The sequence below is a fragment of the Podospora bellae-mahoneyi genome, chromosome 3, assembly GCF_035222275.1.
Source record: "Podospora bellae-mahoneyi strain CBS 112042 chromosome 3, whole genome shotgun sequence".
In the NCBI taxonomy this organism is placed as follows: Eukaryota; Fungi; Ascomycota; class Sordariomycetes; order Sordariales; family Podosporaceae; genus Podospora; species Podospora bellae-mahoneyi.
The window spans coordinates 1,379,814-1,394,924 of record NC_085882.1 but is presented as its reverse complement, the minus strand read 5'-3'; the positions used below and the strand labels follow the sequence as shown (position 1 = coordinate 1,394,924).

The window sequence follows — 15,111 nt, the reverse complement described above, 5'->3', positions numbered from 1 at the left end:
CCGATGTCACGTAGAGAAAGATCAAGTACTGAGCTAGCATATTCTAATTACAAGAACACATAGGTCCAAAACAGTACACTGTGCCCAACAACATCAGGCAAAAGATGACATCCCACATCACGACGTGTGCTGTCAAAGAAGCAAAAGATTAATGTGTTGTCCGGAGGTATATTAAGGGAGGGGGAGGGGGCGGTTTCTTAGACAAGAGATCCATGCGGGGGAAGGCAGTCGGGGAGGCGAAGGAGCGGAAGGACAGGTGGGAGCTGAGCGGAGGAAGTGTGAGGCCGGACTTTCCAGGACAGGAGAACGCCATTGATTTGCCATGGCACATTGTTGCTCTTAGGGCATACAAACCGACAACGGTGACTGCTGGGAAATCAAGGACATATGCCGGCAAGGAGTGGTAGTTGTTAACCAACAATTTTGGCACACAGGACACAACAGAATCACCGGATAAACAACCAGGGAAAACCATAAAAGTCGAATATCAAGAGGCAGGATAGCACCAATGAACAGACCATCCTCCTTCACATCTCACACAGTTCTCAAAAAGGAGTGATATCCACCCAGCGAGAAAAAGCTCACGCCTGCTGCAGCAAATCCCGAGAAACTTCCAGGGGCCCAAAAATCAGTATTCCTTCCTTCCTCTCACGTCCACCTCTGTCTGCAAGGACAGATAGCTACTGACCAAATGAAAATAAAAAGCAAAAGAGATTTCCTCGCACCAGGATTCGAACCTGGGTCTGCAAGATTGTTAGGACTGCCACCGTAGTAGCAGTTAATTGATGTTGTTGTTGGGAAGTGGTTCGGAAAGGTGGTACAAGGTTTGCAAGGAAGGAGCTGTGATTACCGAGGAAGGAGAGAAGTCGCTGGGTTGTAGTGGTGCGGTCGGGGAAGGAGCGTTGAAGGGGGGTGAGGGAAGGAGCGTGAAGAGGGTGAGGGAAGAGGGAAGGAACTGATCGAGGTAGATGAGGCAGGGCAGAGAGAGGGGCTCGGCGTCGGTTGGGTTTCTTGAAATCCACCACTGGTATAGCAGTTGATGATACGTTAAAGCTCAAACTACCTACCTACTGCGATACCACGTTAAGATGTTCCGGACGGAGTGCTCCCCTCGATCCTCTCACCTGCAACTAGACAAGCCAAACCAAGGTAGATGATGAGGACTTTGAAGATTAAACATGATGTCCGAACCCGTCCTCGGATATCGTCCACTCTCTCCAGTCCGATCCCCGGCCCGATCCTGAAAAGCTGGACTGAAATCACATGCCAGACTTCCCCCCCTAGAACCCCCCATCTGGTCGGGCACCGAGCCACTCAAAGCCGTCTCCTCCCCTCTTTTCATACAGTACTATCCCATAACGCTCAACTAGGCATTGCGTTGTCCTTTCGTATCACCTCAGAAAAAAAAAACAAGTCTCACGTCCTCAATGGTAAGCAGTGCACAGCAAAGCAAGGATGAGGAATGGGGATGGTATTCTTGGAAGAAGCCCATGCAAGAAGACGCTAGAAGGAAAATGTGGATGGTGCTCGAAGGAGATGGAGGATTCTTGTTTATAAGCAGCCGTCCCATCCATAACAGTCGTCCAGATAGGTATGATCATCTCCATGTTACCTCCCGTCACACCACCCAAAACATGACGTGCATGTAACCCATTTTCTATCCGTTGTTAGCGCACGGACGTGGAAGCTTTCCGAGCCAGGAGGTTGACCGGTTTCTTAAAGGAGGTAAGACGAACGAACGAATAAGGCAGCGAGGGGGCGGGGAGGAGAGAGGGTTGGGCACCGTTGAAACCGGGGGAAGGTAGTTGGTTTCTATTCTTGGGCTTTACAGATCAGGGTTGGTTTTGTTTCCGGCTGTTTATTCTGGGCCAGGGTTTGATGATTGAACGGGAAGACAATAGATTGAGTGTGTAAGTGATGCTGTCGTGAGAACTGATGGAACACACGACAGCTTCCGGTTCCCTGGGCCCTAGCTAGTCAATCAAGCTTTTCCGGTTGGATCATCTTAGTTTGACAAGTGATGATACTTGTGTGGGCTTTAGTAGATCTTGTTAAACGGGGACACCGGGTTGCTACCGTTTGTGGATCTTGATCGACGGTCGGTTTGCGTTGGAGAAGTGATATTTTGAACCGTTGTCGGTTAGGTAACGGTGTCGACGGTGATAGTGGCACAAGTACAGGCATCACGGCAACGATAACAGCACAGGCAGCAAGAAAAACAATACAGAGATCCGATAATCTCAATTTTCCTAATGTTTTTTTAATCGTCCGTATGTACACAGACCTTCTCCTCCAGGGTAGGTCAAAGAACGACGGCGGTACCAAGGTCCAGTCTTCCAGCCAGAGTCAGTCAATCAACATCGATGACGACTTTCCTGGCGGATGCCCTACCCCTTCACCGTCTGGAGAACCAAGAGCCGATGTTAATCAAGCCCTCCAGCTCCCCTTTGCCTCCCCACCGAAAGATAACATAACTCAACAAAATGTACTAGAGAAAATCCTATCCCATCCATCATAACAAAACAAACCATGATATCTCCTCCACAATCTCCCCGTTTCTTTCCCAATTTTTCTTTTTCAAAACACAAACAATCTCATATGTCGGTATCAATAAGGTAATCCAAAAACGTTCCCCCATCCATCATTCAGACATCCGCCGTTATCCTCTCTCTCTCGTGGTAAATGCAGGTTTTCTTCCCTTTCCCCATGTGTTATCAACTCAGTCGAAGAACGGAGAGGGGGTGTCGGTTCAAGCGATATTAAGCCAGCAAAAGCGCGGTACACAAAAATAGCCTCCGAACAGCAGGAAAAAAAGAACGCCCCAAAAAAGTTGTGGAGAGGTGAGCGAAAGGTGACAAAAAAAGTTCAGCATGAGATATCCCAACCATAATCCGTACTGTTTGAACCGGTTCGCCATAAAATCAAAGGTTAAAAAAGAAACATAAAAAATATCGATGTGTAAAGCTCCTCCTCCTTCGTTGTTGTTTGTCCAAAATGATGTTCAACTCTCAAGAGACACAAACAATGTCTATGACTGTCGTGAGTATCGAGGAACACTGAAGTTGTCCAAAACGTGAGTAAATCAAAAAAAGATGCCATCGAAAAAAACCATAACCGAGGCTATGCAGAAATCGTAAACCGTGGGAAGAAAATCATAACCATGGGGAAAGAAATCCGGGGACATGATGCTCTCGTGGTCTCGTTGGCGTCTTGAAGGTGGAGCGGTGTGTTGGGTGATATAACGTCTCGAGCGCGGGCACAAAGGAGATGATGATGATGCAAAAGAGCGAGCCCAGGTCGCTACCGCCGTGACAGGAACTCCCCAGGAGTGTAATGCTAGTGATCTAGTTCTGATGATCGCTTACATTGGCCCATACTGCGGTGGGAAGTAAGCAGAAGCGGGCGGGGGTGGGGGTCCGGGTGGAGGGCCTCTGTAAGACTGCCTTCTTCCTCCTCCTGGTGGCGCAGGCGTTCTTCTCTCGCGCAAGGGCTCAAGTGGTGGCGGGGTCCGGCCTCGAGGAAGTGGCAGAGGCTCTCTCTCATGGAGATGAGGAGGGGGGGCTGCGAGGCTAGGGCCGCTCACAGCAGTCCCTGGTCCAGTGTTTCGTCGAGCTGCTTTGCGAGACCCTTGGAGGGCGCTGAGGGGCGGGTCCTTGACAGCAGGCTCGTTATCGTCGGGAAGGGTCAGTTCAACCAAGCTGTAGAAGTACTCGAGTACCTCGGGATAGCGTTGAACCGATGCTTGCCAGTCCTCATCAATACCCCTCTTGAGCGCCTGTTGCGCGGCCGCGATCTCATTGGGATGCGGTGGAGCGTGGTAGTAGTGGTAGGCATGAGCAGTGATGCGTTCCAAGTGTTGGGCATGTGTCGCCTTGCGTCGCTCTGTCAACAGTCGGAAGTACTCGAGGATATAATCCTGTGCGTGTGCGCGAACCCATGATCTACCATGAGTGTTAGCATGTCTATGAAGACCTTTAATAGTGATAAGATAGGGGATACTGACCTGATGTCATTGTAGATAGACTGCATCATACGGGCCTCGGCTTGCCGGACCGCCACCTCCAGACCCTTGGCCTCACACTCGCAGGCGTGAGAAGCCGGGGCGTGGCAAATGGCACAATCGGGATCCATCCTGATCACCCCTTTGCGGGAGGATTTGGTGTTGGGGGAGGTGTTGTTGTTGTTGTTGTTGTTGTTGTAATTGTAGTCTCTGGAATACATGTTTAGTGCTTGACCGTTGGAAATGTCTCGGTGTGGTGGTGGTTGGTGGTTCATGGGGAAGGTGCCCGTCTGAGGCTTTCAAGTCAAGGTGATGATACACAAAAGTACACAGTCTCATGATCTATGGTCATGAAACAGCTGTGCTCTGGGGTCCTGCCCAGAATAACAAGAGATGATATGGAGAAGATGGGAGAGAAGATCAGCCGGGCGGGGAGATGTTTCCAGTCCAGAAGATAAGGAACACGCAGCACCTGACGGGCAGCGATGAGGCTCAGGTTGGGAGAGGGGGACCGGGGGACAAAGAGGGCGTGAATGGACGAGAGACTGGGTGAACAACAACTGACCTGGAGAGAGGAGGACGCTCACACACACTCGGGGCGGGCGGCGATGGGAATAGACTGACTGCAAGCAGCAAGCAACAAGCAGTCCACGAATGCTCAAGCTGCAGCAAGCAGATAGATGGTGCGTCGTGAGCGTCTGGGTATCTGCGTGTGAGCTGAGCTGGACTGGACGGCGTGTACGGACTGGACTGTACGGAGAACTCACATTCTGGGGGACCTTTCCTGGGTGCTCAGTGACGGACAGAACCACGTCGTTCGTGTTTGGGAGAAGGGGAGGCAGAGAGGAGAGGCTCTCTTTGGTGGATTGTGGCCGAGGTTGCAGCAGGAGGAGAAGATGGAGTTGGGCGAGGGCTGGATCGCTGGCTCGCTCACACACAAACCAAGGCGGGCTTAACCACGTTTAGTCTGGAATCTGTGTCGTGGCTCGAATGCGGACGTATGGCAGCAAGTCGTCTGCAGCTCTTGCAGATGCCCAATGCCTGTTCAGCCCAATCCCGACACGCGATGATCGCAAAGAAGCGGGACCAGCACAGAGTAGCGTGGCTGGCTTGTTCCCGTTTGTTAATCACGATACCGAGACGGAGTATAGTAAGAGAAGCAGAGTGGCTCGAATGGTAGCAGCAGAAAACGCTGCTGGGGGCAAAAGAGGGGGTGACAAGATGTACCACGGCGAGAGAGCGGACGAGGGGACGAGGGGATGAGGAGAGGGGTGAAGCGGAGATGGTGGAGCCGGGACGAGGGAATATGGAGAGATCGCTTCCCGAATGACCACTGGGTGATCCGGCGGTATTTGTTATGTATTATTGAGGTGGCCAGTAGAGACTTGAAGAAAGATTCAAGTCCAGAAGAACTCGTGTGTCTTGTAGGACAATCTGGGGAGTGCCACAAAACAGAAAAATAAAATCCAATATTAATAAGAAAAAAAGCAAACGGGCGGCGAAGACGGTGCTCGGTGGTAGTGTCTCCTGTCTCGCCCGGCTGCATGGGGGGTCAATGGCGGCTCAACGACGGGATTGGCGGGCAAAAGACGGGGTACCAGAGGCTGGAAAACGCTTCAATGCCTTGGGACTGGGAATGGCTCAACTGAGCAGAACGAACGAACGACACTTCTGGGGCACTATACTACCCACGTCTCGGATGCTGACCGCATGTTTGATGCTGCCAACGGGGAGGGCCAGCCGTCGACGCAGATGCAGCAATGCAGGCTCGGGTCCAGCAAATGAAAGCCCAGCCCAGCGTGACGCCAAAGACGAGCACCCGCATGACAGACTGGAACACGACGCGGGGAGGGGACAAGGGCCTTGAGCGCGTCTCTCTTTGACGAGAGAGTATAAGTAGACGTCATGTAGAAGGCAATTGACCAAGAAGTGAGGCATTGGATATGTCTCATATCTTTACATTCAACATCGACGTTGGACGTTTGACCGTTGGAGTCTAAAAGGACGCAGAAAGCCGCTCCCACGCTCGGCTTCAAAGCCCCAGGTGGTACGTGCTGTGGCGGGTGACAACAGCCACTGCCGGACAGGGGTTGCTTGTCTAGCACACCATGGGGTAATTCCATCGCTATCTTATCGGTCCCATCCCCAAGGACCCCTGTTCAAAATTATCTGAACAGGGGCCAAACAGCAGCAACATCTTCAACCATTTTTGTCTCTCATTTCTCTCACAATGGCCTGCCGGGGCTCTCGAGGCCCGCGGGTGTTTCTTCCCTTTCTTTACCCATCGATATTTGGGCCTAATGGAAGCCACATCTCGCGCTTCAACCTGGCCGTCCATGGCAGGCGACACGCAAGCACTGACCCCTCAGCACCAGCACAGGACGACATTGAATATGCGACGACTCGTCTGAACCCCTCTCCCGACGACTACTCGATGCCCAACTTTGCCGACAAGGCCAAACTGACTCTTCATGCTGGACCCGGCGGACATGGCTGTATTTCATTCTTGCGCGAGGCATATATGGCGGACGGGCCTCCCAATGGTGGTGATGGAGGACACGGCGGGAGTATCTACATCCAAGCAGTGCACAGCGAAACATCGCTACACAAGTTGGCGCGGAGAAAATTTGCGCGCGCTGGGAGGGGAAAGAGTGGCCAGGGAAGCGCAAAAGGCGGTCAGCGTGGAGAGGACGTGATTCTCAGCGTTCCAGTCGGCACCGTCGTTCGAGAGATCTCCCGTGACGACCCAGAAGCTGTGGAGGAATATTTGACCAAGAAGCGCCGGAAAAGAAGGCGGGACCCTGTTGCAGTGGAGATGGATGAGGATGGAGAGCCGATTGAAGACCCGGATAGGAAGAAATGGATTCTGTATCCCGGCATGTCATCTTCGGAACGCAAACGGGTTGAGCTACCTGATCTGCCAATTCGCGATCGGCTTCTGAAACAACCAAAGGCACCTGTCTATCTGGACCTCTCTCGACCGACACCTCGTCCCATTCTCTTGGCAGCAGGAGGCCTTGGTGGACTTGGGAACCCACATTTCGTGTCCAAGAACCTGCGCAAGCCCATGTTTGCGACGCGGGGTGAGAATGCCATGACGATGGAAATCGAGATGGAACTCAAGTTGTTGGCAGATGTCGGCTTGGTAGGATTGCCAAACGCCGGAAAGAGCACTCTCTTGCGCGCCGTTACCAACAGTCGCGCTCGCGTGGGGAACTGGGCTTTCACGACGCTTCAGCCAAACATCGGCACAGTTGTCCTCGATAACAACAAGGGTCGACCGATGGTGAAAAGTTTCAAAGTAACTGCAGAAGACGTATCGGACGACCCTTGGGCCGAACCCGCCGAACCGGAACTTCAACAGCGAACCAAGTTCACCATCGCCGATATTCCCGGATTAATTGAGGGAGCTCACTTGGACAGGGGACTTGGAATTGCTTTCCTGCGTCATGTTGAGCGGGCCGGCGTGCTTGCGTTTGTCATCGATCTTGGAAATGGCAACGCAGTCGAAGCACTCAAGGCCTTGTGGCTCGAGGTTGGCTTATATGCACAGATGAGGGAGGAAGAGGAACAGCAACGGGAGCGCGAGGCCGCCATTGACTGGAGCGCGTCGGCCGGAGAGACTATGCAAAGCGACTTCTGGACAAGTTCTGGTGTCGCCAAGACAACCACTGCTGGCGCTGGTCTTCACATCGCAGGCAAGCCATGGTTTGTGGTGGCCACCAAAGGCGACCTGCCAGGTGCGCAGGAAAACTTTGCCGAACTGAGAGACTATCTTGCCGCTGTCACTCGCGGCGATGAGCCTCACCCCAGTGGTGTCGAGGGAGCGTGGATCAAGGACTGCGCTGCCATTCCCGTCAGCGCCATCAACGGCCACGGTGTAGACAGGGTTATCCATTGGACAGTTGGTTTGCTCGATGGGTGAACTTAGCCAGGTATTCGAGACGCATAGCTTATGAACATCTATGGTTACTCATGTCGGATCATGCTGCACCACGATTACCAATCGGCTGGGGTTATGGCAGCACAGCAGAGACCAGCCCTCACACATGGCCATACAAGCAGGGACCTGGTTGTTCTGGGTAGGTGAACAAGTATGACGGGGAGGAGGGGAGACATGATCGATCTCCGTGTTCGGCCGAGGCTCTGTCTCGAAGTCAATATCGAGCTTGTATTTCTTGGTAAATTCCGAGATAGCTGTGGATGAGCTAGCTTTGTTCTGTCCCAAACTAGCTATGGACTGGAACGCCATGTATAATAGTGTAAAATCAAATATACAGAGAATATAAGGAAATGAGAATGTCAAAGCAAATTGCATCTTGAAGTCGTTACTCTGGCCCCCTGAATGGGGAATCCTCGGATCGTTCTTCGATATCTTGGCACCGAGCCTTGGCTGGTGACTCCACCAAAAAGATTAGATTGTCCCCGCCCCCACATTGAAGCTTTCAGACAGTCGCGCGCCCGCATATTTTTTTTTCTTCGTGCACTGGAAACAGTTGAATTGATGCGATTGGAGCGCATTGCAACTATCCAGACAACCAAACGCTCCCCCAATTGCGACAGATACTGACTATGGGTCGCGGAAACAGGGTATGCGCTCCCTTCTTCCAGACGTCGGCCCTCCTTTTCACCACCTCTCCATCATCTTTTCTGTCCAAGTATGCTAATATTTATAAGGGCAAACGAGGCGGCGGCCGTGGTGGTCGCGGAGGTCGCGGTGGTAGCCGTGGAGGAGGCCGCGATGGTCACCGTCCCTACCAGACATACCCCGAGGTCGTCAAGGAGAACAAGAAGCTCGAGACCTACTACAACACCCTCTTGAAGGACCTGCCCGAGGACGAGCAGACTGCCTTCTGGGCCGCTTACCGGAGGGAGCTTCCTAACAGTTTCCGCTTCGCTGGCTCCAAAGGGTACATACACAGCCGACTTTCTTTTGAAGCTCAACTGTTGCTTTGACACTAACATGAAAACAATAGACACGCCCTGGCCGTTAAGCGCCTCCTTCAGACGAGATACATCCCCGAGATCACAAGCATCACCCACGATGGTGTCATTGTCGAAGCCCCCAAGGTTGTGCCTTGGTACCCCGACGACCTTGCCTGGATGATGACCACCCCCAAGAACGTTGTTCGCAAATTCCCTCCCTTCGCCAAGTTCCAGCGCTTCTTGGTGTCCGAGACCAGTGTCGGCAACATTAGCAGACAGGAGGTTGTCTCCATGATCCCCCCTCTGCTCATGGACCTCAAGCCCGGCATGACTGTGCTCGATCTTTGCGCTGCTCCCGGTAGCAAGGCTGCTCAGCTTCTCGAGATGATTCACCGCGGCGAGGAGTCCCGTATCCGCCAGGTCATCAGCGGCTTTTCTGGCGACGCCAACGGTGCCGTCAAGTCCGAGGACAAGCAGGAGGACGAGGCCGCCAGACTCGAGGCCGACCCCAGCGACGACGGCAGAGCCACCGGCATGCTCATCGCCAACGATGCCGATTACAAGCGCAGCCACATGCTTATCCACCAGCTTAAACGTCTCTCATCGCCCAACATGATCGTCACCAACCATGACGCCACCATGTATCCTGCCCTCAGAATTCCCAACCCCGAGAACCCAACAAAGCCCAACTACCTGAAGTTTGACCGCATTCTTGCCGATGTCCCCTGCTCCGGTGACGGCACCCTTCGCAAGAATGTCAACCTCTGGAAGGACTGGACCCCCGGCAGTGCTTTGGGTCTCCATCTTACCCAGGTCCGCATTCTCGTCCGTGCCCTGCAGATGCTCAAGCCAGGGGGTCGGGTCGTCTACTCGACCTGCTCCATGAACCCCGTCGAGAACGAGTCCGTTGTTGCCGCTGCCATTGAGAGATGCGGCGGTCCCGACAAGATTGAAATCCTCGACTGCAGCAATGAGCTTCCTGGTCTCCAGCGCAAGCCCGGCATGAGGAAGTGGCAGATCATGGACAAGTCTGAGCGCTTGTGGAACACATGGCAGGAGGTCGAGGAGTACACCAAGTCCACCGAGGATGGTGTCACTCCCAGCCGTCTCGTCGAGTCCATGTTCCCCCCTGCCGAGGGCAGCGACTGTGCTGACCTCCCTCTCGACCGCTGCATGCGTGTCTATCCCCACCAGCAGGATACCGGTGGCTTCTTCATCACTGCTCTCCACAAGAAGGCCGAGTTCAAGGCAAAGCCCGAGGAAAACAGAAAGCAGCCTCCTGTGGCCAGGACTAATGGCCAGTCCAGCGGCGCTACCAAGAGGCCCCTGGAGGAGGAGGACGAGGAGAAGGATGACTCCAGCGTCAAGAAGCTCAAGGTTGAAGAGGAGACCGTCCAGGATGAGATTACCCCAGTCGAGGAGCTCTCTGCTCCTGTTCCGGAACCCGTCCCTGGAGTCGCTGCTGAGGTCGTCGCGGCTGAGGAGCTCAAGGAGGCCGAGCCTGAGGTCACCAAGACTGAAGAAGCCCCCGAGGACGAAGTCAAGGCTGAGGAGCAGCCTTCCGAGTCGACCACCCCCGCTGTTGCCACTCCTGCCACTACTACTGAGGCGGTGCCCGATCGCAAGGTCAGACAAGGTATGGGTCCATACGAGGAGCCGTTCAAGTACCTCTCTCCCGATCACGAGGTCATCAAGGACGTCACCAAGTTTTACAAGATCTCAGATCGCTTCCCCACCGATCGGTACATGGTGCGCAACGCCATGGGCGAGCCCGCCAAGGCCATCTACTACACCTCTGCCCTTGTCCGTGACATTTTGTCTCTGAACGAAGGCCGCCAGGTCAAGTTTGTGCACGGTGGTGTGAAAATGTTTGTCAAGCAGGATGCCCCCTCGGCCGAGGTCTGCAGATGGCGTATTCAGTCGGAGGGCATGCCCATTCTTCACGGCTACATCGGCGAGGAGAGAGTGGTCGTTCTCAAGAAGAAGGAGACGCTCAAGAAGCTCTTGATCGAGATGTTCCCCAAGATTGCCGGGGACGAGTACAAGAAGCTTGAGGAGATTGGCGAGAGGGTCCGGGATATCGGTCTGGGCTGCTGTGTTCTCAGAGTCGAGCCGGAAGACCCAACAGACGAGGACTTTAACGAGCACATGGCTCTGCCGTTGTGGAAGAGCTTCCACAGCCTGAACCTGATGCTGCCCAAGGAGGACAGGAGCGCGATGCTGTTGCGGATTTATAATGATACCACGCCTATTATTAATATGGGGATTAAGAAGCAGCTGCCGGAGGAGGACCTCAAGGAGAAGAAGGGGGAGGTAGTGGATGAGGAGATGAAGGATGCTGAGGAGGTCAAGCAGGAGGGGGAGGAGGGGGAGGAGGTGAAGGCGGAGGACGTTGAGGTCCCCGATGCGCCTGCTGCTAAGGAGGTGAAGGAGGAGGTCAAGGAGGCTACTGCTTAGAAGGTGGAGGTTTCCGAGGATAACAAGCAGGAGGTGACCTCTGTGGACATCAACAAGGAGGACGGTGGAAGCATTGTCGTTGCGACTGCGGTGGGTGTCAAGGAGGAGCGAATTGAGGAGTGCATTGACGTCAAGATCAAGGAAGAGGAGGACATCTGATTGAGAGGATTTGGTCATGCATCTGGCTATAGATGGCTAGCCGGCTTTGGTGTTTGCTTTTTTTTTTTTTTTTTTTTTTTTGGTGTTTTTAGTTGCTGTTCTATGGGACTATTTTTTTCCTTTTTAGTCTGGGTCAAAATAGGGAACCAAAATAAATAGAGATCTCTGATTAATTATTTGTTCTATTGGTGTTCTGGTCGTCTCTTTACGAGCAGAGGAGATAGGCAACCGGTCTCAGAGAGTAATTGTCCCGATTGCTTCGACAACGAGAGTGGCAAAGTTGTAATGTCGTGCGAGCCGCAGCGACGCGGAAGACGAGTATGTCTCACAACTACAGGGCTTCAACTCTATCGACACATTGTACCAAATGATGATGCAAGGGCCTGGACTCCTGTAAATCAACACGAAATGCAGTGACATCAACCAGACAAACACCATAAGCATCAAGCGCGTCTCCGAAAATAAGATCTCTTCCCCATATCGCACCTTGAAGGCAGCGATTACAGTGAAAAAATTGGTAGCGTCTCTTTGAGTAGCGTGTCATCCTTAGTGCAGGGGCCATGCTAATCTTCTCTGTATCGTTTCAAATTGACCAAATGCCCCGAAGGGCGAAGAAAGAAAAGAGAAAAAAAAAAATATACAAAAACTGGCTGGGTGGCCGAGATTATATACCCATTTCCAAGTGGCCTGTGCACCTTTGCAAATCGGGGAGCGAGAGTGAAAGGTCTGTGCACGAGGGGGGGCGCTGTTGGTGGTGGTGGGGGCGAATTTCGGGGTGGTTTCAGAGGTGGATGTATAATTTTGGATGTTATCCAGCATTGATTTATGAATTATCTCTGAGAAGATATAAAAAGGTGTCCCTTTGCCCGAGAGCGAACCATCTCAAAACGTGCGGTGCAAACAGAGACAGCACTCGAGAGCTACTTGTCTGCCCAGCTATTGGCACATTGCCCCAACTTCAAAGGGACGGATGGGATGACCCCTGATTACCCTGACAGTTTGAGGGACGTCCCGCTGTTAGGGGGAGAGCTTAATTCAACGTGGCGGATGTTAACAGAGCAGCCGAGGACAGACACGACACAACTTGCCGGTCTCGAACCGCCGAATGTCTTCGATTACGGCGAGGTAATGAACCACAGACGCGGGGCACAACAGCACAGCCATCACGGCGCAAGAAAGCGGGCACAGGGCACGACATGAGCGGTGATATCACGGTTGTGCAAGACAAACATGTGTTGGAGTCTCCAGCTGGCCTAGAACGGGCGACCAACCAACTGATATGCCCGTTTTTGAACTCCTGAAACATGAAGCCAAGACATAGATTGGGTATTAATGAAGCTCTGTGCCGCCCATTCGCTGAAGGCTTCTTTTTTGGGCCTCTCTTTTTTTTTGGGGGGGGTTCTCCAGAAAAAAAGTACCAACACCAAGCCGGCTTAACCATGTTCCCCAAGACTCGGAGTTCTTGGTTGCATTCGTACCTGCCTGCCGTGTAATTAAGACTCCGTAACTACCACCACCAAGCACGAGAGACGAACGGGACGAGAGAGACCCGACGCAACTAAGTAGCGGGCCGTCCCCGTTGTGGTTTCAACTTTTTGTTACCCCTGAATTATTCCTCAGTCACTTTTATTTCACAATCAGATTGTCCGCTTCTTTTTGGATTTCTACATTTCTTCTATCTTATCTGTGCTACTACTGTCACTTGGATACAACTGGTCAGATCTAGGCTAGACCCAGATCGCAACGTTGATCGCCCCGAAATCTGGGGTAAAGCTTCTCTTCTAGAAGGTCACCAAGATCCAGCCCAGCAGGTCAACCATGTCGGCATCTTCCCCACCACCACGGGGACCACCAGGAAGCGACACACCCGAGCTGGCACCTACACAAGTCACCTCGCTGCTGCTAGAGCAGTATCTCTCCGCCTCCTCCCAACCAGGGCAACAACACCCACCTCATCAACCACCTCCCCCTCAAGAGATCACCAACCCCAACAACGACATGAAACCCTCCCCCTCCCACACCATCACCCAGGAAAAACCAACCCTTTCCACCTCGACCTCAAGACAACCCTCCTCCCGCACCGCAACCGCCCAAGGCGAGGTCCTCCCAGACAATGGCGCCCTCCCCCTCCACAACAACAACAACAACCTAGGTCTCAAACTCTCCCGCACCCGCACTGCCGCCCAGGCAGTAAAACGCTCCCTCCAAATCCGTCACACGGGCGAGTCCCACCGCTCAGGAATTCACCCTTTTCACTTCCTCCGCATAGTCTACCAGTCCTCCTCCCGGGCCTCCCGGATGGTCAACTTCCTCTGGCCCGTCGTCCCCGTCGCCATCGCAGTCCGCTATGCCCTCACCCCCTCCCCAACAGCAAACCTAGTCATCTTCATCCTCGCTTACCTAGCCATGGTCCCCTGCGCGAACCTTATCGGTTTTGCCGGGCAGGAACTGTCACGGAAGTTCGCCCATGTCTGGGGGGTGTTAGTGGAGACGACGCTCGGGAGCTTGGTGGAGATTATCATGTTTATCGTCTTGATCACGAGGGAGCAGAAGGAGGGGGGGATCGATTACGTGCAGGTGATCAAGGCGGCGATATTGGGGAGTGTGCTGGCGACGATGTTGTTGTGTTTGGGGCTGTGTTTTTTTGCCGGGGGGTTGAGGAGGGAGGAGACGGGGTTTAGTGACGCTGTTAGTGAGGCTGGGTCTGGGTTATTGCTTACTGCGTATGTCTTCCCCCCTTTTTTTTTTTTTCTTCACTGTTGATGGTAGACAGGGGCTAACATTTAACAATAGTGGTTTCGGCCTGGCCATCCCGACGGTTTTTCATCACAGTCTGATCAACAGCGGGAAACTCCCCGAAGAGGAGCTCATCAGCAAAACGATCGAAATCTCGCGATCGATGGCTGTCTTGCTGTTGATTGCCTACTTGATCTATGTCTTTTTCCAAGCCCACACCCACCACGGCATCTACGACGCCATCTTTGTTGCCGACGAGGCGAGGGATGAGGATAGACACAACCCAAAGTACTCGCACCACTCCAACCGGCTCACCTTGACGGAGTGCTGTCTCGCCCTGGCGGTATCCATCGCGCTCGTGACCGTTATTGCCATCACGCTGGTGGATCAGATACACAATCTTGTCACTGAGCGGCACGTTTCAGACGCGTTTGTCGGGTTGATTCTTGTGCCGCTTGTGGAAAAGGCGGCGGAGCACCTGACGGCGGTGGACGAGGCGTACGACAACCAGATGAACTTTGCGCTTTCGCATGTGCTGGGAGCGACGCTGCAGACGGTCATGTTTAATGCGCCGCTGGTGGTGATTGTGGGGTGGGGGTTGGGGAAGCCGATGGGGTTGAACTTTGAGGTTTTTGACCTTGCGGTGCTGTTGTTGGCAATCTTGACGGTGGGGAACTTTTTGAGGGATCAAAAGAGTAATTATTTAGAGGGGGCGTTGTGTGTGATTGTTTATGTGGGGATTGCTGTTGCGGCATTGTATTATCCTAATCCTCATCATGGGTCGAGTGAGGGGGTTGGGCATCATTAGGGGGGAGATGGGTGGTTGTTCTTCA

At 53.2% G+C, this 15,111-nt stretch overlaps 4 protein-coding genes across 4 annotated transcripts; 3 read left to right on the top strand and 1 right to left on the bottom strand.

Moving 5' to 3' along the window:
- Positions 1–2,165: 2,165 nt before the first annotated feature.
- QC761_304050 (uncharacterized protein) lies at positions 2,166–6,123 on the bottom strand (the record flags this gene model as incomplete). Its single annotated transcript, XM_062877550.1, has 5 exons — positions 2,166–3,941; positions 4,004–4,210; positions 4,768–4,913; positions 4,943–5,333; positions 5,693–6,123. 5 exons carry the CDS (start codon positions 6,121–6,123, stop codon positions 3,362–3,364), a joined length of 1,755 nt encoding a protein of 584 aa, XP_062733332.1. The 3' UTR covers positions 2,166–3,361.
- Positions 6,124–6,230: 107 nt separating this feature from the next.
- Positions 6,231–7,925, top strand: MTG2 (GTPase of the mitochondrial inner membrane that associates with the large ribosomal subunit; the record flags this gene model as incomplete). The annotated part of the gene is made up of 1 exon (XM_062877549.1): positions 6,231–7,925. The coding sequence occupies one exon, from the start codon at positions 6,231–6,233 to the stop codon at positions 7,923–7,925; it is 1,695 nt and encodes a 564-aa protein (XP_062733331.1).
- Positions 7,926–8,572: 647 nt separating this feature from the next.
- NCL1 (tRNA (cytosine-5-)-methyltransferase ncl1) lies at positions 8,573–11,774 on the top strand (the record flags this gene model as incomplete). Its single annotated transcript, XM_062877548.1, has 3 exons — positions 8,573–8,590; positions 8,678–8,910; positions 8,977–11,774. 3 exons carry the CDS (start codon positions 8,573–8,575, stop codon positions 11,381–11,383), a joined length of 2,658 nt encoding a protein of 885 aa, XP_062733330.1. The 3' UTR covers positions 11,384–11,774.
- A 694-nt stretch (positions 11,775–12,468) lies between these two features.
- QC761_304020 (uncharacterized protein) lies at positions 12,469–15,086 on the top strand (the record flags this gene model as incomplete). Its single annotated transcript, XM_062877547.1, has 2 exons — positions 12,469–14,265; positions 14,336–15,086. Exons 1-2 carry the CDS (start codon positions 13,361–13,363, stop codon positions 15,084–15,086), a joined length of 1,656 nt encoding a protein of 551 aa, XP_062733329.1. The 5' UTR covers positions 12,469–13,360.
- Positions 15,087–15,111: the final 25 nt, after the last annotated feature.